Source organism: Scyliorhinus torazame, chromosome 11, assembly GCF_047496885.1.
Source record: "Scyliorhinus torazame isolate Kashiwa2021f chromosome 11, sScyTor2.1, whole genome shotgun sequence".
Lineage (NCBI taxonomy): Eukaryota > Metazoa > Chordata > Chondrichthyes > Carcharhiniformes > Scyliorhinidae > Scyliorhinus > Scyliorhinus torazame.
Genome location: NC_092717.1, coordinates 184,373,141 through 184,393,122, shown reverse-complemented (window position 1 = coordinate 184,393,122; position 19,982 = coordinate 184,373,141). Strand labels below are relative to the sequence as shown.

The 19,982-nt window shown below is 51.4% G+C and overlaps 1 protein-coding gene and 1 pseudogene across 3 annotated transcripts in view; one reads left to right on the top strand and one right to left on the bottom strand.

The window, feature by feature from the left end:
- The window catches only part of LOC140385704 (D-serine dehydratase), a 227,584-nt gene that overhangs the window by 154,754 nt on the left and 52,848 nt on the right, over positions 1–19,982 (bottom strand). For 2 of the 3 annotated variants that reach the window (XM_072468142.1, XM_072468144.1), the window contains exon 1: positions 11,505–11,717. In XM_072468142.1, the coding sequence (XP_072324243.1) occupies positions 11,505–11,558 (54 nt within the window). In that variant the 5' untranslated portion in view covers positions 11,559–11,717. Of the gene's footprint in view, positions 1–11,504; positions 11,727–19,982 lie in introns of those variants that run through there. The other variant, XM_072468143.1, reaches the window with a different exon arrangement.
- LOC140386092 (U1 spliceosomal RNA) lies at positions 1,819–1,995 on the top strand (annotated as a pseudogene).

The window sequence follows — 19,982 nt, the reverse complement described above, 5'->3', positions numbered from 1 at the left end:
TTTATACCCCTGTTGGTCCGGCCCTCTAGTGATCATGTGGTGCTACTGATTACACATTAACCTCTTGTGTACATGCACATATAGAGATCACTACACTCATAACCCTAGGAAGACAGTGGAACAGTTGATGGCAGAAATGGTCAATGCCAAGGCTTTCAGCATCCTGGATGTGATATGTGGGTCCTGGCAGATCCCACTAGATGAAGAATCCTCAAAACTTACCACATTCATGTCTCTGGTAGGCAGATATTGCTTTCTTCATATGCCCCGTGGGATCTCCACTGGCAGTGAGGTCTTCCAGCGGTTTATGGAGCAACTTGTTGCAGCCCAACCCTGAAATATGATCATTGATGACATCCTGGTTTGGGGTGGTACTATGCAAGAACGTGATGCACGCCTTCATCTCATCCTTGGCAGAATCAGAATCATACAGTTGAAGCTTAACTCTGCGAAATACAGATTCAGGTCAACCAGGTTCCTTACATGGTGTAAAACCAGATCCAAACAAGACAAAAGCAAATTACTGAGGATGCTGGAATCTGAAACAAAGAGCCATCTAGACTCAAGACGTTAGCCCCCTTTTCTCTCCACAGATGCTGTCAGGCCTGCCGAGATTGTCCAGACAAGACTATTGCTATATGACAGATGGCCATTCCCATGGACATGTGCCCCTTACAGTGCTTCCTTGGTATGACAAATTTCTTTAAAAAAAATAAATTTGGAGTACCCAATTCATTTTTTCCAATTAAGGGGCAATTAAGCGTGGCCAATCCACCTAGCCTGCACACCTTTGGGTTGTGGGGGTGAAACCCACGCAAACACGGAGTGAATGTGCAAACTCCACACGGACAGTGACCCAGAGCCGGGATCGAACCTGGGACCTCGGCGCCGTGAGACTGAAGTGCTAACCACTGCGCCACCGTGTCGACCGATATGACCAATTTCTAAGTTAATTCCTTGTTACAGTGAGGTCACTGGACCTCTTTGTCAGCTCCTCCACCAGGATGGCGAATGGTGCTGGCAAGAGCATCACACAGCAGTTTTCAACACACTCAGACAAGCACTTGCAGCCCCACCGGTGTTACAACACTTTGGCATTTCATAAAATTCACAGTGCAGAAGGAGGCCATTCGGTCCACCGAGTCTGCACCGGCTCTTGAAAAGAGCACCCCACTTAAGGCCATTAAGGGCATTCAATCACCTGTACTTATATTGGCAGACCCCTCTATCGTGTTGGGTGTCTGGTCTACAAACAGGTCAACACGGCTGGAGATGGTGTACCTCGATTTTATTGACAACTCAACTGTAATAACATACTGTAAACTTGGGTACGTGCATTACCAGCTTATCTGTGGACCCTGTCCTATCACTATCTAGGTGAGGCAATCAGCACATGGTGAATGTCTGAGAGACAGGCTGTGAGCTCTGTGCTCTGAGCTGGCTGCTGCTAGAATGAGCGGGAACTTTGGTGTCCCCTGTCTTTATAGTGCGTGTGCTCTCACTGGTGATTGGCTGCGATGTTGTGTATGATGGTTGGTCCTACTGTATGTCCATCAGTGTGTCAGTGTGTGTGATTGCACCATGATATGCTGATGTATATCATGACACCCTCCCAGCATGAACTTGGCGCAATCTGCATCCAGAATGGCAGACCTTTGCACCAAGTGCCCTCACCGACACTGAGACTCGCTATGCACAGATCAAACAGGAACTCCTTGCTCTTGTCTCCATCAAAAATTTCATGACTTCATATATGGTTGTCCAACTGTTGAAACAGATCACCAACCACTCATAACTGTGTTAGAAAAGCCTCTCCGTCTCCTTACCTGGTAGGGGCGAAACCATGATCAAGAAGGTGGTTCGCCCAGGACAAGGCTAGCCCATTGCACTTCAGGTGTGCTGACGCCTGTGATGTCCCCAAATGCGGGATACTCGACTGCAAAGTTTGTGGTAGTGGGGGTCTGCGTTCGCGAAAAAAAAAAGGAAATGCCTCTCCGTACTGTCAGCATGGTTGCAGAGCATGATGGTAAAGTTGCAATGCTATAACCTCAGCGTCATTGACAAACGTGCTGAGGAGCTGTACTTAGCTGATGCTCTCTCCAGTGCCTTCCTACCCACTACAGACCAGGCAGATCGTGAGGAAGACATAGACATGATGGCAATGGAAGTACTGTCCTCTTGCAGAATCCAGGAGCTCAATGATACATTACAGGTGGACATCACATGCAGACAACTGCACAAGATCATCATGAGGGCCTGTCCTGAGTCCTCAAGACAGTTTCCCCACGAGTTTCACACATTCTTCACCATCAGAGATGAGCTAACTGTACAGGATGGATTGATGCTGTGTGCCCAGTGATTCATCATCCCTACTTCTCTTCAGAGCAACTATGCACAACAATTTCACCAGGGGCACAATACAACCAGATACAGGGCCAAGGAATCACTGTACTAGCCCTCCATGTATGCCAACATGGAGAGGGAAGTCTCCAGATGTGCACCATGCAATGAACTCCAGTTGCATCAAGCAAAAGAACCATTGCATTTATATCAGGTTCCAGACCTCCCATAGAATTTCTACAGTGAAGAAGGAGGCCATTCGGCCCATCAAGTCTGCACCTCTGAAAGAGAACACTAACTAGGCCCACTCACCCGCCTTATCCCCGTAACCCCACCTAATCTGAACATCCCTGGACACTAAAAGGCAATTTCACCACGGCCAATCCACCTAACCTGCACATCTTTGGGCTGTGGGAGGAAACTGAAGCTCCCGGAGGAAACCCACGCACACACGGGGCGAAAGCGCGAACTTCACATAGACAGTGACCCAAGGCCGGAATTGAACCTGGGTCGCTGGTGCTGTGAGGCAGCAGTGCTAACCGCTGTGCCACCGTGCTGCCCCATGGCCGTTCACAGCAGCTGACATCTTTGAATTCAATGGTAAATAACGTTTAGTCTTAGCCGATTCGTGTTCCGGGTGGTTTGAGCTCAACTACCTGCCAAACATCACAAGTAACACAGTCATCATCAAGCTCAAGGGACACTTTGCCACACACGGCATCCCGCAGAGCCTCATGACAGACAATGCTCGTCAATTCGTCTCCACTGAATTTAGAAACTTTGCACACACGTGGGACTTTGAGCATATCGCGAGCAGCCCCCTATACCAGCTCCATCAGGCAGTATGCTCAGCAAAGCATCTTCTAGAGAAAAATGCCCAAGATCGTTGTAGTACACCACAACAAGGCCTGCCCTTGGCAGCACAACAACTCTTTTCCAGGCACACCATGACCACAATTCCTACTGCCAAGGCTCTGCCGCAGCCCAAACCCAGTGTGAATGATACACTCATGCAACACTGACGGAGAAGCAAAAGGCATATGGTTTAAATGCCCACAGGCTCGGCCCTCTAATATCTGGTCAAATGGTCAGAGTACAGACTGCACATGGCCATGACAAGTTGGCGGTGGTACAGATCCATGCCCCGCAACTGGACATTTACGTGGTAGCCTCAGATGGTGGCCACTGTGTACGCAACCGCTGTCACCTCCTACAGGTATTGGAACCAGCGCCGACAGATGCCTTGGCACTCTACTCATTCGGCTTATAACACAGGACCCTAACACAAGTGGACATGAAGACTCCTCCAGAGGCTGAGGCAGTGAGCCCTGCACCCACAGAGTACACTGATGGAATGCCCCAGATCACCGAACCGAGGACACCAGCCTAAGAAAAACTACAGTACAATCAATTGCTATAACCACATGCTCAGGGCGAGTGATCAAACCAAACACAGGGCTCCAGGAATATGTCACACCTAGTCTACAACTGACCTTCGAATACCATCTTTACACAACAGAAAATGGGGGGGAGAAGACATAATGGGCTATGCGCCAATTGCAACAGCTTAATTCATGTCTCCACAGATGTAAATATTATGTATTGTTAGTCTGTTCAATCTGTATGTTATCTAAGGGTTAATACACAGTTACTGTTCGCGCACACTGTTACATCTCAATACCACCTGTTGCCCTAACTTAAATGGTGGAGATGTAGGCTGAGTGGTCACGTGATGATGCGGTTACAAAAAGGGCCATGTGTCAGGAGTGTGGGAGTTCTCCCCAGAGTGAAGGCCATGCACAGCCATGGAGTAGCTGCTCAGCTAGAGAATAAAGTATTGTTTGTCACCAGTCCTTGCTGGCAATCTTTGGGAGCCCAGCACATGTACCTGGCCTATGTTTCCTCCATCCATCCTGACTCACAGCTATTTTAAGTTGGAATGCATTGTATTCCGCGTGCAGGGTGGGTGAAAGCTCCCATGCTGAGTTCAGCCTGAGGCCTCCAGCCATTTAAATCTAGCCTGACAGCAGGAGCAGAAATTGGGCTGGTGGCGCACAGGTATCAGGGACGCAGGGAATGATCACCAACATGAAGCTAATGCTGGGGAGAAAGACTGGGGGGAGGGGGGTGGCGGAATGTTGGTGCTGGGAAGGGCTGGATAGGGATGGGGCAGGGGATGCCCATGTTCAAGGTCCAGTTGAAGCTTTTCAGCTTCTCCTAGCTCACAGGGAATCTGCAGGAAAGATCAATTTAAATTCTTACCGTGGCCTCTTCTGTTCTTTCGAGGTTCTTCGGCCAATTTTACTCCTCCCTTACAACCCCCATGATTTTCAGTAAAAATCACATTGCAGAGCCAATGATAGCATCAGGATGCAAAGTTCACATTTTAATTAGAAGATACTCTTATGGCTGACGGCCTCAATACTACCAGAGGTCCAAGGGTTAAAATGGTGAAAAGGCTGGGGTTATGCAACCATTTCTGATGGCCAGCATTTCTGTCTCTTCAATTCCCACCATTCCCTGGATTGGCTGTGTTAAAATCGAAGAAATTCAGTCCTTGTCCGACTTGAGCTGCTCTGTTTCTCTCAGTCACGTGAAAATGAAAAACTGCCATCAGAACCATATTGTTTTTGCTGTCTGCTTTCTTAATCTCCACATTTATATATCCCCCAGCCCCAGAATAAATGATCAGGAGGGCTGTAGACAATTTGTGGCCGAGTCTTATCTCCTTTGTTCTTTAACTTGGTCCCTGTGTTTACAAGACCTAATCATCCTTTATTGAATTCCCTTCTTTCACTGTAATTGTACCTTTTGGCAATATTCCTCCTCTTTTCCAGTTTCCTTACCCTTTTGAAAGATTCGCTAGCTTGGAATATTTACCACAATCACACTCTGCTTGTGGCCGGCTCTCTTTTCCGATGACTGCATAAGCTGAACTTGTGCTTCGAACTCAATAGTTCTATTTCTTGGGCACTGTACAGAATTTTTATCAGGGTAACTGCTTCCAGCTGTTTAGATGCCCTGATAGAGTATTTTGATCACACATTTGGTTACGAATGCTTTCTACAACGTTTTACCGAAAATTGAATATCTTTATTTTAAGTCACTCCCGTTTTATATTTTTTCAAATTTACAGTACCCAATTCATTTTTCCAACTAAGGGGCAATTTAACGTGGCCAACCCACCTACCCTGCACATCTTTGAGATGTGGGGGCGAAACCCACGCAAACACGGGGAGAATGTGCAAACTCCACACGGACAGTGACCCAGAGCCGGTATCGAACCTGGGACCTCGGTGCCGTGAGGCAGCAGTTCTAACCACTGCGTCACCATGCTGCTCCCCCCATCCATTTTATTTTTAACAGGTGTCTTTTCATTCCCTGTATCCTTTTCTCCTCTTCATCCTCATCTTTAGTTTATTATTACTTCTCATAAAATCATAAAGCGCGACCTTCCGAAAAGGGAACACAGTTCCCAAGCAATCGCATTTAGCTGCGTGTTTCCCAGCACTCGCACCCTCCAACGCCCACATCAGGCAACCCCAGCCCGACTGCCAGGGTGGCACTGACAGGGTGCCCAGGTGACACCTTCAGTGCCAGGTCCTCACCCTGCCCAAAGGGCATGCAGCTGGGGCCTCCGATCCCCCTGGAGACCCCTACAAGTGCCATTTCATCTGGTCCCTGTTTGTGGGGAACAGCGCTCGCCCGAAGTCACCGAGGCAAAGGGATTCAATCCCAAAGCCTCGGGTGCCTTGGGAATCTGCACATTAGAGTAAGGCTCACTGCCGCATTTGCAGATTTGCCTTCCCCTTGCAGCATAGGGGCTGATTTAGCACATGGCTAAATTGCTGGCTTTGAAAGCAGACCCAGGCAGGCCAGCAGCACGGTTCAATTCCCATAACAGCCTCCCCGAACAGGCGCCGGAATGTGGCGACTTGGGGCTTTTCACAGTAACTTCATTTGAAGCCTACTTGTGACAATAAGTGATTTTCATCTCGTGAGTTCATGTTGAATCACGCGAGGCGTTGCGAGTCAGGCAGATCCCGGAAGCGGGGTCTCCCAGCTTTCACCAGTCACGCTGCGGTGAGCTGCTTTTGTGGCGGAGCTTGGCCAGAAGATTGCGCCCATAGAATCCCGACAGGGGCAGAAGGAGGCCATTCGGCCCATCGAGTCTGCACCAGCCCTCTGAAAGAGCACCCTACCACTCCCCCTCCCAATTCCATAACCCCACCTAACCTTTGGACACTAAGGGGAAATTCAGCCTGGCCAATCCACCTAACCTGCACATCTTTAGACTGGGGGAGGAAACCGGAACAACCAGAGAAAATCCACGCAGACACGGGGAGAATGTGCAGCCTCCGCACAGAATGTGACCCAAGGCCGGAATTGATCCCGGGTCCCTGGCTGTGTGAGGCAGCAGTGCTAACCACTGTGCTGCCGTGTCACTTTCTACATGAAAACTCCCCTTCCCTTTATATTTTAAAAATAAATTTAGAGTTCCCAATTCATTTTTTTCCCAATTATGGGACAATTTAGAGTGGCCCCAAAAAGAAGAGCCCCATTATGACAACTGACAGGCTCCTTGGATAATAATCCTGGGATTTCCACCCTTGAGATCCCGCTTTTTAATTTAGTGCCGAGCTTCTGATACCTTTATCAGCAGGAACATGTCCCTACGCTCCCCTACATCATTTGTTCCAGCATGGCTGGAAACACTGGTTCTTTCATCTCCCTTTTTCAATTTCCTTTCAGACCATTTTAAGACCCCACACAGATAAGGTCCATACCCTCTTAGATTCCTTGCAGACAATACAGTCAGTCCTCCTAATTATTCAATGCCCTTCGACTATGCTGCACCCCTTTGGACAATTTCCTGTTCCATGGTGCCTTCATTAACATTCTGGCCATCTATTCCACAGTCTTCCTTCCTATATACCTGGGTGACAAGTACGTCATACCTGTTGGACAAGTCAGCTTCTGTGATTCCTCTTTCATTGCTTCCGATAAGTACCCTTTACTCTGCTGACTCTCAGACACATGCTCTTCTACCTGTATCTGCGTCGTTCTAGTGTGATGTGATTGTGTTTTGGAGCAAACTATCCAGAAATGCCTCCTGCTTCCTTATTTGTCAGAATGTCTCCTGCTTGTGCTCCAGGTCATCTATGAGAAGCCAGGGTGACTCAAAGGGCAGACATTTTCCACAAGTGTAGTCAGTGCTGCCTATCTGTACCCATGCATTAGCATATATGTTTACGTGGATGTGTGTACCTTTGTGTAACTGCACAAACAAACATGTATGTACACCCATATGTGTGTGCATGTCTATGCATATTTAATGCGTGCACATGTGACTGCTGCAATGATATGCTCATGAACATCCTGGGCATTTGGGTGGTGAGGCTTTAGAACTGACCCCAAGACTTCCGGTTGCGGCTATGCCTAGGTAGGTCGCACGTTCGGCAGCTCCCGCCGGGAACGGACTTTTGGGCTCTTCAGAGGGGCCCCAACGGAAATTGTTCGACGGCTTCCAGTGTGGGAAGGTGACAGCAAGGTCCCCATGACATTATATGGATTGGACCAGGAGTGGAGCGGTTAAAAAAGTGATCCTGGTGCAGCGAAAAGTGCAAGGGAGGAAAAATAAGATGGCGGCGGGTGGAGACCAAGCAGCATGGGCGCAGTGGTCGCAGGAACAGCAGGAGTTTCTTAAACGCTGCTTTGAGGAGCTGAGGACAGAAATGCTGGCGCCAATGAAGGTGGCGATTGAGAAGCTTGTGGAGACCCAGAAGGCCCAAGGGGCGGCGATCCGGGAGGTGCGGCAAAAAGCCTCGGAGAACGAGGACGAGATCTTGGGCCTGGCAGTGAAGGTGGAGGCGCACGAGGCACTGCACAGGAGGTGGGCGGAAAAATTCGAGGACCTGGAGAATAGGTCGAGGAGGAAGAATCTTCGGATTTCGTGTCTCCCTGAAGGAGTGGAGGGGCCCGATGCCGGGGCATATATGAAAAAATGAAAATGAAATTAAATGAAAATCGCTTATTGTCACAAGTAGGCTTCAAATGAAGTTACTGTGAAGGCTTAAGCCCCTAGTCGCCACATTCCGGCGCAATTCGCTGATGGGCGCGGGAGCTTTCCCGAGGCCCCTGGAGCTAGATGGGGCTCATCGGGTCCTGGCAAGGAGACCCAAAGCCAACGAGCCGCCAAGGGCTGTAGTGGTGAGGTTCCACCGCTTTATGGACAGAGTGTGTGTCCTGAGATGGGCCAAAAAAGAGCGGAGCAGCAGGTGGGAGAACACGGAGATCCGAATTTACCAGGACTGGAGTGCGGAGGTGGCTAAGAAGAGGGCTGGTTTCAACCGGGCTAAGGCGGTGCTCCATCGGAAGGGGGTGAAGTTCAGGATGCTGCAGCCAGCACGATTGTGAGTCACGTTCCAAGATCGGCACCATTATTTTGAAACGCCTGATGAGGCATGGAACTTTATACAGACTGAAAAGTTGGACTCAAATTGAGGGTTTGTCGTGGGGGGATGTTTACTGTGTTTACTGTGTTTGGGGAATGTTCTTTTTGTTTGAGTGCTGCGTGGGGATGGGTGAATGGATTTGATGTGGGGGCTGTGGGAGGGTGTGGAAGATTGGTCTTGAAGAAGGACAAGGTTCCATTGCAATGTGGGTCGTATAGACCGATCTCGCTCCTCAATGTTGACGCTAAGTTGCTGGCGAAGGTGCTGGCTACGAGAATTGAGGACTGTGTCCTGGGGGTGATTCATGAGGACCAGACGGGATTTGTGAAGGGTAGGCAGCTAAATACAAATGTGCGGAGGCTCCTCAATGTGATTATGATGCCCTCGGTGGAGGGGGAAGCGGGGGTAGTGGCAGCTATGGACGCGGAGAAGGCCTTTGATCGGGTGGAGTGGGAGTATCTTTGGGAAGTGTTGCGGAGGTTTGGGTTCGGGGAGGGGTTCATCAGTTGGGTCAGGCTGTTATATAGAGCCCCAGTGGCGAGTGTGGCTACGAACCGGCAGAGGTCGGAGTACTTTCGGCTGTACCGGGGACGAGGCAGGGGTGCCCCTTATCCCCCTTGTTGGTTGCACTGGCAATTGAGCCGCTGGCCATGGCACTGAGGGAGTCCAGGAAATGGAGGGGACTGGTCCGGGGGGGAGAGGAACACCGGGTGTCGTTGTATGCCGACGACCTGTTGTTGTATGTGGCGGATCCAGTGGACGGGATGGCGGAGGTATTGCGGATCCTTAGGGAGTTTGGGGACTTTTCGGGGTATAAACTCAACGTAGGGAAGAGTGAGCTCTTTGTGGTGGATTCAGGGGACCAGGGAAGGGGGATAGATGAGCTACCGCTGAAGAGGGCGGAAAGGAGCTTTCGGTACCTAGGGGTCCAAGTAGCTAGGAGTTGGGGGACCCTGCACAAGCTCAATTTGATGCAGTTGGTGGAGCAGATGGAGGAGGATTTTAAAAGATGGGATATGCTGCCACTCTCACTAGCGGGTAGGGTGCAGTCGGTCAAAATGACCGTCCTCCCGAGGTTTCTCTTTGTGTTCCAGTGCCTTCCCATTATGATCCCCAAGGCCTTTCTCAAACGGGTAAGCAGATGCATCATGGGATTTGTGTGGGCGAATAAGACCCCGAGGGTGAAGAGAGTGTTTCTGGAGCACAGCAGGGACAGGGGGGGGCTGGCGCTGACAAATTTGTGTGTCTATTATTGGGCAGCCTATGTGGCGATGATCCGTAAGTGGGTAATGGAGGGAGAGGGGGCGGCGTGGAAGAGGCTAGTGATGGCGTCCTGTGTGGGCACAAGCCTGGGGGCGCTGGCGACGGCACCGCTGCCGCTCTCGCCGACAAGGTACACCACGAGTCCGGTGGTGGCGGCGACGCTGTAGATCTGGGGCAGTGGAGGCGACACAGGGGCGAGGTGGGAGCCTCGGTTTGGTCCCCGATTCGGGAGAATCATCGGTTCGTCGCGGGAAGGATGGATGGGGGTTTGGTAGCTGGCATCGGGCAGGGATTAGAAGAATGGGGGACCTGTTTATAGATGGGACGTTTGCGAGCCTAGGGGCGCTGGAGGAGAAGTTTGGGCTACCCCCGGGAAACGCTTTCAGGTACATGCAAGTGAGGGCGTTTGTGAGGCGGCAGGTGAGGGAATTCCCGCTGCTTCCGGCACGTGGGATTCAGGACAGGGTGATTTCGAGTGTATGGGTTGGAGAAGGCAAGGTTTAGGTGATTTATCAGAAGCTGAAGGAAGGAGGAGGCCTCGGTGGAGGGGTTAAAGGACAAATGGGAGGAGGAGCTTGGGGAGGAGATAGATGAGGGTCTGTGGGCTGGTGCCCTGAGTAGGGTTAATTCGTCCTCCTCTTGCGCCAGGCTCAGCCTAATACAGTTCAAAGTTACTCACAGAGCACATATGACAGGGGCGAGGTTGAGTAGGTTCTTTGGGGTGGAGGACAGATGTGGGAGGTGCTCGGGTAGCCCGGCGAATCACGTCCATATGTTCTGGTCGTGCCCAGCGCTGGATGGGTTTTGGAGGGGTTTTGCGAGGATTATGTCCAAGGTGGTGAAAGCCCGGGTCAAGCCGAGCTGGGGGTTGGCATTATTTGGGGTATCAGACGAGCCGGGAGTGCAGGAAGCGAAAGAGGCTGGTATTCTGGCCTTTGCGTCCCTGGTAGCCCGGCGGAGGATTTTGCTACTATGGAAAGATGCGAAGCCCCCTAGTGTGGAAGCTTGGATCAATGACATGGCAGGGTTTATCAAGCTGGAGAGGATAAAGTTTGCCTTGCGAGGGTCTGTGCAGGGGTTCCTCAGGTGGTGGCAACCGTTCCTAGACTATCTCCCGGAGCGTTATGAGGTCAGCAGCAGCAGCCCAGGGGGAAGGGGGGGTTTCTTTTGGGGTGGCGTTTGGGTGAAGGTGGGGGGGTTTCCCTATTTGCATTTTTAAATGTTATATGGGGGGTTATTGTAGATGGGGGAAATCCAATGTAGAATTTCATATTGTTGTGTTCTTGTTTCTTTCTTTTTGTTGGGGATGGGGTTTTGTTGAAAATTTGTTGAAAAATTTGAATAAATATATTTTTAAAAAAAAGAACTGACCCCAACACCCGTTTGCACCTTCAGGACCAGAGGAGAAAATTAAAACAGGAACCTTAGAAAGCTAAAGGTACTTACAGAGTTTTGTGAGTTTTCATGTGTGGTCGCAGTTGAACTCCCAGGGCCCGGCATCGCTCGATCATTCGTGTGGCATTGTTTTCAACTTTCTGGATATCGACAGTGAATGCAGGGGTCAAAAGTTGCTGAACTGATCCGACAGAAACCATGGTCTTTCAGCTCCAAAACCTGTGAGATGAAAGTCCCAATCCTGGTGAGCGATTTTTCAGCCGGCACACACCCCTAAGGTTCCAAGGTTTGAGTGGAAGAGAGAGAAAACAAAGTTAATGATTTACTGAAACGTTAAATCTGTTTCTCTTATGAGTTCATCACCTTTTTGTTAGTCGATTGTATGATTCATGACTGTCAATCAAACAACCTCTTCCCCACCTCTCTGCTTGCTGGCTCTGTTGGGTAGTCTGTGTCCTCATGAAGTTTGGCATTACACACCAGCTCTTCTGCTGGACTCAGCACGAAAGGCCGTTGCACTTTCAAGAGCGCTCTTCAGTCCCTTCGCAAGGCTGAACCATCCTCATTAAGGATCAGAAACAAATGTGGACCTGCATGTTGGAAAGCCTTTGCCAGTCTTGACCATCCATTGCCATCAGCATCCTCGAGTCTGACGGTATCGCCTGGATGGGGTGGTTGGAGCTTCCTTGTGGACCTGTCATGAACCTCTTTACGCTCTAGTCGTTGATTTACAGGGGGAGTGGCCCTGGAAGGCAGGATTGTCCATGGCTGTCTGTCCATGAGCAGCTGTACTGGTGACAGTCCATTGACGAGTGGCACCGAACGGTAGCATAGAAGCAGCAGCTAGATGTCTTCCTGGCTATCAATAGCCTTTTTTTAGCAGCGATGTGCACACCCTTTTCCACCTTCCCAATTCGACTGGGGATATAGAGGACTAGAGGTCCTCTATATGCGTATGTGCGTAAAATCATTGTGACGGCCAGATAGGTAATTTGGACATTCTGAATTCTTCCTCCGTGTACTCGAACAGGCGCCGGAATGTGGCGACTCGGGGATTTTCACAGTAACTTCATTGCAGTGCTAACGTAAGCTAGTTGTGACACTAATAAAGATTATTATTATAATACAGCCCCACCACTCCACATTCCACCCCACCACTCCACATTCCACCCCCCCCCCCAACAACAAGGCCCATTGTCCGACATGACAATACCATGCCTGGTAAAGATCGCTTTGGCATGTTGTATGACACACTGAGCAGTCGAGTTCGCCAATAGTTTGAGAATTAATAACTACAAGGTAGTCTCTCCCATTGAAGTGGAACAGATCCATGCCCACTTTCAGCAATCATCCCGAGTATGCACAAGATACCTTTTTTGTCTGTGGGCTGGGGCATCTTTAGAATGGCCTTAATCTTTTCATTACTTGCGATAATTTGATCTGCATACATTGGCTTGTTGCTTTGTTTGCAGTAGAATTTCTGACATGTATCACAGTGGTAGACCATGACTGCAATGTCTTGGGAGATGCCCGGCCAGTAGATTGTGTCCCTTGCCCTGCACTTGCACTTCTCAATGCCCAGGTGCCCTTCATGTGGCTTCTTGAGCATGAGCAGCCTTGAGGAGTGCAGAATCACAATCCTGTGCTGTCACAGAAGAAGGCCATTTTCCTCACTCAATTCTGAGCGCACATTGCAATACCCCGACCAGGAACCCTTAGGGCAGCCCTCTCGGATACATTTGATATCCTTTTGTAGGACTACGTCCTTGGCTGTTGCTGCCTTTATTAGGCGCGACTTCTCATCGGAGACTGGAAGCGATGCAGCGCTGAGATTAACATATAGTTGCACATCCTCATCAACCAGGTGTACCTCCTTGATGCCCTTGGCTCGAGAAAGCGTGTTGGCCTCTGAAGTGGACAGAGCACACGGGTCTCTGATGCAGAAGCCGAGAGTGGGGGAGCCGCTGCGGGCAGTGATCATGAGGCACCATAGGTTTGTGAAGAAGGAGAAGATTCTGCAGTGGGCCAGGGAGAAGCGCAACTGTGAAAGGGAGGGGAACAAGGTCCATATACCAGAACATTGGAGCTGAGCTGGCAAAACATCGTGAGGGGTGCAACAAAGCCAAGGCGGCGCTATAACGACAGCAGATCAGCTTTGGGGTGCTTTACCCAGCGAAGCTTTGGGTGACGGATGGAGGCCGGGAATACTATTTTCAGACCCCAGAAGCGGCCAATGACTTTATCAAGGAGCATAAACTGGTGGAGAACTGCACTGAACAATTCTGGGAGACTGAGGTGCTGGTACTTTGAAGTAGTTGGGAATACGGGTGGAGTGGGGGTTGGAGGGAGTGGGGGGTTTCTTTTCCTCCGATGTGGAGGTTTTTTTTTACTGTTGGATTGACAAAGGGAGGCAAGGGTGAAAAGCTTGTCGGGGATTGCTGTCCCCATCGCCCCTCCTGCTGCTTGGGGTTTTTTCTGTTTGTTTGTCCTTGGGGAAGGTGACCTGTGGTTCGAGATGAGTCCTTCTTTGGGCGGGGGAGAGCCTTCTTTACAGAACAGAGAGGTGAGGGTGAGGGAGGGGTGGGGTTTCAGTGGAAGAAGCCTTTGGGCAGGGGTTGCCACACTGGCAGGCAATGCTGGTGAACGGAAGTGAGGTGAGGGAGAAGGCCAAGAGAGGTGGCTGTGTGAGGGGAGGGCAAGGGGAGGCGGAGGGGGGAGGGGGAGGGTGGGGGGAAGGGAGGGTGATGCGACGAGACGAGGTTGGAGATGAAACATGGCCAAGGCTGAGAAAGGGGCCAGGTACAGGATGAAGTTAACGGGGGTAGAGCCAAAAGGGGAGATGGCAGACGGTAGAGGGGAATGGAGGTGTAAGCCCCCAGTAAGGCTGATATTGTGGAACGTACGTGGGCTCAATGGACCGGTCAAAAGATCTCAGGTTGTTGTGCACCTTAGGAGATTGAACGCGGAGGTGGTCTTTCTGCAGGAGACGCACCTCAGCGTGAAGGACCAGGTTAGGCTAAGGAAGGGGAGGGTGGGTCAAGTTTTCCACTCGGGGTTTGAATCAAAGTCGTGGTGAGTGGCGATTTTGATGAGTAAGAAAACGGGGTTTGTGAGCGCGAAGGAAATGAGGGGCCTGGGTGGGAGATATGTGATTGTGAGTGGGGTATTAGAAGGGATGCCGGTGGTGTTGGTAAGTGTAAATGCACCGAATTGGGACGATGTAGGTTTTACGAGAGGGTTGCTGGCAGCGATCCCAGACTTGGCCACGCACCAGGTGATTATGGGAGGAGATTTTCATTTTGTCCTAGAGCCGAGGGTGGATAGATCGAGCCCCAGGTCAGTGGGTACGATACGAACGGCAAAGGAGCTGGCAGGGTTCATGGAAAAGATGAGTATGGTGGACCCGTGGTGCTTCAAGAACCCAGGGGGAGGGAGTATTCCTTTTTTTCGCTTGTGTACAGAGTATATTCCAGAATTGACTTTTTTGTGGTGAGCTGGGAGATTTTGTTGGGGTGGGGAGGGAAGAGTACACAGGGAAAAGTAATCTCAGACCATGCGCCTCATTGGCTGGAGATTCAGCTCAGATCGGGATGTGAGGAGAGGCCGGGGTGGAGGCTCGATTCGGGGTTATTGGCAGTTAGAGGGTTTTGTGACAAAGTGCAGGCTGTGATTAAAGATTATGTAGAATTGAACCAAAATGGGGAGGAGTCGTCAGCCACTTTTTGGTGAGCACTAAAAGTGGTGGTCCGACGGGAGATTATCTTGTTCAAGGCACATGCGGATAGGGAAAGAAGGGAGGAATATGAATGGCTAATGAACAAGATAGTTGAGGTAGTTAGGGAGTACTCGAGGGTGCCCACCACAGAGGGATTGGCAAGGAGTAAAAAATTACAGGGGCAATTTGATAGGCTGACAATGGGGCGGGCAAGGGGGGGCAGTACGAATATGGGGAGAAGGCGAGTCAAATGTTAGCGCATCAGCTATGGAGGCAGGCCACGCCTAGGAAAATATTGAAGATACAGACTGGGGCAGGGGATGTGGTGTCGGAGCCAGGGAAGATAAACGAGGTGTTTAGGGATTATTATAAGGAAATGAAATGAAAATCGCTTATTGTCACAAGTAGGCTTCAATGAAGTTACTGTGAAAAGCCTCTAGTCGAGCTGTACAGGGTGGACCCGGGGGATGAAGAAGGGGAAATCGGATGGTTCTTAGATGCACTGGAGTTTCCACAGTTGGAGGAAGAGCTAGAGGAGCCCCTGGGGCTGAGGGAGATATTGGACAGTATAAGAGGTATAATCGGGGAAGGCACCATATCTCTTTGGGGCATTTAAGAGACATTGGATCAGGGGGAGCTGCCATAAACAATGATGCAGGCAACGATCACGCTAATACCAAAACAGGGGAAGGACCCATTGGGATGTGGGTCATATAGGCCCATATCGTTGTTAAATACAGACGTGAAAGTGCTGGCTATGTTGGTGGCAGGAAGGTTGTGTCCCGGGGGTGATTGCGAAGGACCATAGAGGCTTCGTAAAGGGCAGGCAGATTTCTAGCAATATAAGGCGGCTGTTAAATGTGATCATAACCCGATCGGAAGCTCAGGTACCGGAGGTAGTGGTGTCCATAAATGCGGAGAAGGCATTCGACCTGGTGGAGTACCTGTTTGAGGTCTTGGAAAGGTTTGGGTTTGGGAAGAAGTTTGTGGCATGGGTGCGCCTGTTGTACATGGCACCGAGGTCGAGTGTGCGGACCAATGTCATGGGTTCACGGAACTTTGAACTACACAGGGGAACAAGGTAGGGGTGCCCACTGTCGCTGCTGCGGCTTGTGCTGGCAATAGCGCCTCTGGCAATTGCTCTTAGGGGGTCGGCTGAGTGGCAAAGGATTATGAGGGGACGAAGGACGCATTGGGTGTTGCTCTATTCGGACCCACTGGAAAACATGGAGAGGATCATGGGTTTGTTGAGGAAGTTTGGGGTGTTCTCAGGATAGAAGTTAAATGTAGGGAAAAGCGAAGTGTTCGCGGTGAATGAGTTGGGTCAGCGAGCCAATTTAGGGGTGATGCCATTTAAGGTGGCCAGAGACAGGTTTAGATGCCTGGGGATTCAGGTAGCGAGGGAATGGGCGATGCTTCACAAATGGAATTTAACAAAGCTGGTGGAGGAGGCTAAAATAATAAAATAAATAAATAATCTTTTTATTGTCTCAAGTAGGAGGATCTCAAGAGGTGGGACACGCTGCACTTGACTTTGGCAGGGAGGGTCCAAGTGGTGAAGATGAACATTCTGCTGAGGTTCCTATTCATATTACAGACACTCCCGATCTTTATACCGAAGGCCTTCTTTCAAAAACTGGACACGATTATTTTGAACTTTGTATGGGCGGGGAAGGTGCAAAGGGCAGCACGGTAGCACAGTTGTTAGCACATTTGCTTCACAGCTCCAGGGTCCTCGGTTCGATTCCCTGCTTGGGTCACTGTCTGTGCGGAGTCTGCACTTTCTTCCCGTGTCTACGTGGGTTTCCTCCGGGTGCAGGTTAGGTGGACTGGCCAGTTAAATTGCCCTTAGTGTCCAAAAAGGTTAGGTGGGGTTACTGGGTGACATTTCCAAGGGCAGATGAAGACGCGATGGGCCAAACGGCATCCTTCAGCACTGTAAATTCTATGAGTCTATTCTATATTTAAGAGGACCTTGTTACAGAAGCAGAGGCAGCAGGGAGGGTTGGCGTTGCCGAACTTGCTTCATTACTATTGGGCGGCGAACGTGGAGAAGGTGAGGCGATGGTGGGAAGGAGAGGGGTTAGAATGGATTAGGATGGAGGAGGAATCCTGTAGGAGGTCCACCTTAAGGGCTATGGTGACGGCGGCATTGCCAATGGTGTCAAGCGAATACTCGGAGACCCCTGTGGTGCAGTCCACGGGAAAGATCTGGAATCAGCTGAGGAGGCCCTTTAGGATCGAGGGATGTCGGTGTTAACGCTGTTGTGTGAAAACCACGGAATTGAGCAGGGGGGATTGATGGCATGTCTTGGAAGTGGAGAGAAATGGGGCTGGTTAAGGTGAGGGATTTGTACCTGGAAGAAGGGTTGGCCAGTATAGATGAATTGAAGGAGAGGGTAGAGCTCCCGAGAGGAAGTTAGTTTAGGTACCTGCAGGTAAGGGACTTCGTGCGGAAGGTTCGGAGAGAGTTCCCGAGGTTGCCGAGGTACACCCAGCTGGAACGACCGTAGTTTCCAGATGTGGAAGGGGAGGGCAAGATTGGAGACATATACAGGTGGCTGAGAGAACAGGGAGGCAAGCAGGTGGTGAAGATTAAGGAGAAGTGGGAAGGGGGGGCCGGGAGGGGAGATAAACTGGGGAGTGTGGAGTGAGGTGCTACGAAGGGTAAATGTGACCGCCTCGTGCGCAAGGATGAGCTTGATACAGTTTAAGGTCGTTAACAGGGTACATATGACACTGGCAAGAATGAGTGGGTTCTTCCAGGGGTGTCAGACGAGTATGAGAAGAGTGGGTGGGGGCCAGCGAATCACGCACACATGTTCTGGGGCTGAGAAAAGTTGGAGAGATTCTAGGCAGGAGTGTTTGCGGCGTTGGAAGGATAGTGGTGGAGGTGGTTGAGCCGGACCCTTTGGTGGCGATATTTGGGATATCGGAGAAGCCGGAGCTGATGGAGGGGAGGAACGCCGACGTTTGGCCTTCACCTCTCTGATTGCCCTGCAGCTAATTTTATTGGAGTGGCGGTGAGCAACGCCAGCGAGGGTATCAGCCTGGTTGGGTGACTTTATTCAGCTGGAAAAGATCGAATATGAATGAAGGGGTTGAGCGGAGGGTTTCAAGGCAAGGTGATGTTCGTGACCATGTTTGAATGGTTGTTCATCACAGGGGTGTGGGAGGGTGAAAAAGGGGAAAGATTTGTTCAAACTGTTTAGTTGGGAAGTTTGTTTCCCAAATTGTCTATGTGTTGTAACTTTTCATATACGTTTGGAATAAAGTACATTTTCAAAATGAATCATCATTGGAATTGTTCATCTATCCTCTATGGCTGCAAATAGCGAGGAGACCTTTGCCGCTTTAGCTGGTCAGACTATTCGTAACCCCGCCAAGATCATATTCACAGCAGCCAGGTTGTCGATGCATATCTCATTATTCGCACTAATTGATTCTGTTTGATCAACTATTGGACGTAAGGTACATCGGCGAGCAGAATGACCGGTTCTGTCACACTTGTGACAGACTTTTCCAAGTGCGGGACATCGGTTGGCAAATGTCTATTGCCACATTGTTGACATAAAATGGCGGATCTGGTCGGCCGCTCAAAATGGCCACCCGCACTGAGACCACGGGCGGGATTCTCCGACCCCCTGCCGGGGCGGAGAATCACCGGGCGGTGGCGTGAATCCCGCCCCAGCCAGCTGCCGAATTCTCCGGTGCCAGGGATTTGGCAGGGGCGGGAATCGCGCCACCGCCCGGTGATTCTCCGCCCCAGCAGGGGGTCGGAGAATCCCGCCCGTGGTCTCAGTGCGGGTGGCCATTTTGAGCGGCCGACCAGATCCGCCATTTTATGTCAACAATGTGGCAATAGACATTTGCCAATCGATGTCCCACTACCGCCGGTAGCAGCCCCCCGCCCGGCGATTCTCTGGCCCGCGATGGGCCGAGCAGGCATCTGTTTTCGGCCGATCCTGCCGGCGTAAATTAGAGTAGGTACTTACCGGTGGGACCTGGCTGCGCGGGCGGCCTCCGGGGTCCTCGGGGGGCGCGGGGGGATCTGGCCCCGGGAGGTGCCCCCACGGTGGCCTGGCCCGCGATCGGGGCCCACCGATCCACGGGCGGGCCTGTGCCGTGGGGGCACACTATTCCTCCGCGTCGGCTGCTATGGTCCTCCGTGATGGCCGACGCGGAGATGATCCCCCCCTGCGCATGCGCTGGGATGACGCCAGCACACGCTGGTGCTCCCGTGCATGCGCTAACTCGCCCAAGCTTGCAGAGGCCCTTTGCTGCCAGGTTGGCGTGGCGCCAAGCCCCTTCTGCGCCGGCCGGCAGGGTGCAAACCACTCCGCCACCGGCCTAGCCCCTGAAGGTGATGTCCGCCGACCGGCGCCAAAAACGGCGCAAGTCAGTCGGGCATCACGCCGCCCCAAAGGTGTGGAATCCTCCGCATCTTGGGGGGCTGAGCCCCAACCTTGAGGGGCTAAGCCCGCGCCGGACTAATTTCCGCCCCGCCAGCTGGCAGAAAAGGCCTTTGGTGCCCCGCCAGCTGGCGCGGAAATGACATCTCCGGGCGGCACATGCGCGGGAGCGTTAGCGGCTGCTCACGGCATCCCTGCGCATGCGCTGTGGAGGGAGTCTCTTCTGCCTCCGCCATGGTGGAGACCGTGGCGAAGGCGGAAGGAAAAGAGTGCCGCACGGCACAGGCCCGCCCGTGGATTGGTGGGCCCCGATCGCGGGTCAGGCCACCGTGGGGGCACCCCCCCGGGGCCAGATTGCCCCGCGCCCCCCCCCAGGACCCCGGAGCCCGCCCGCGCCGCCTT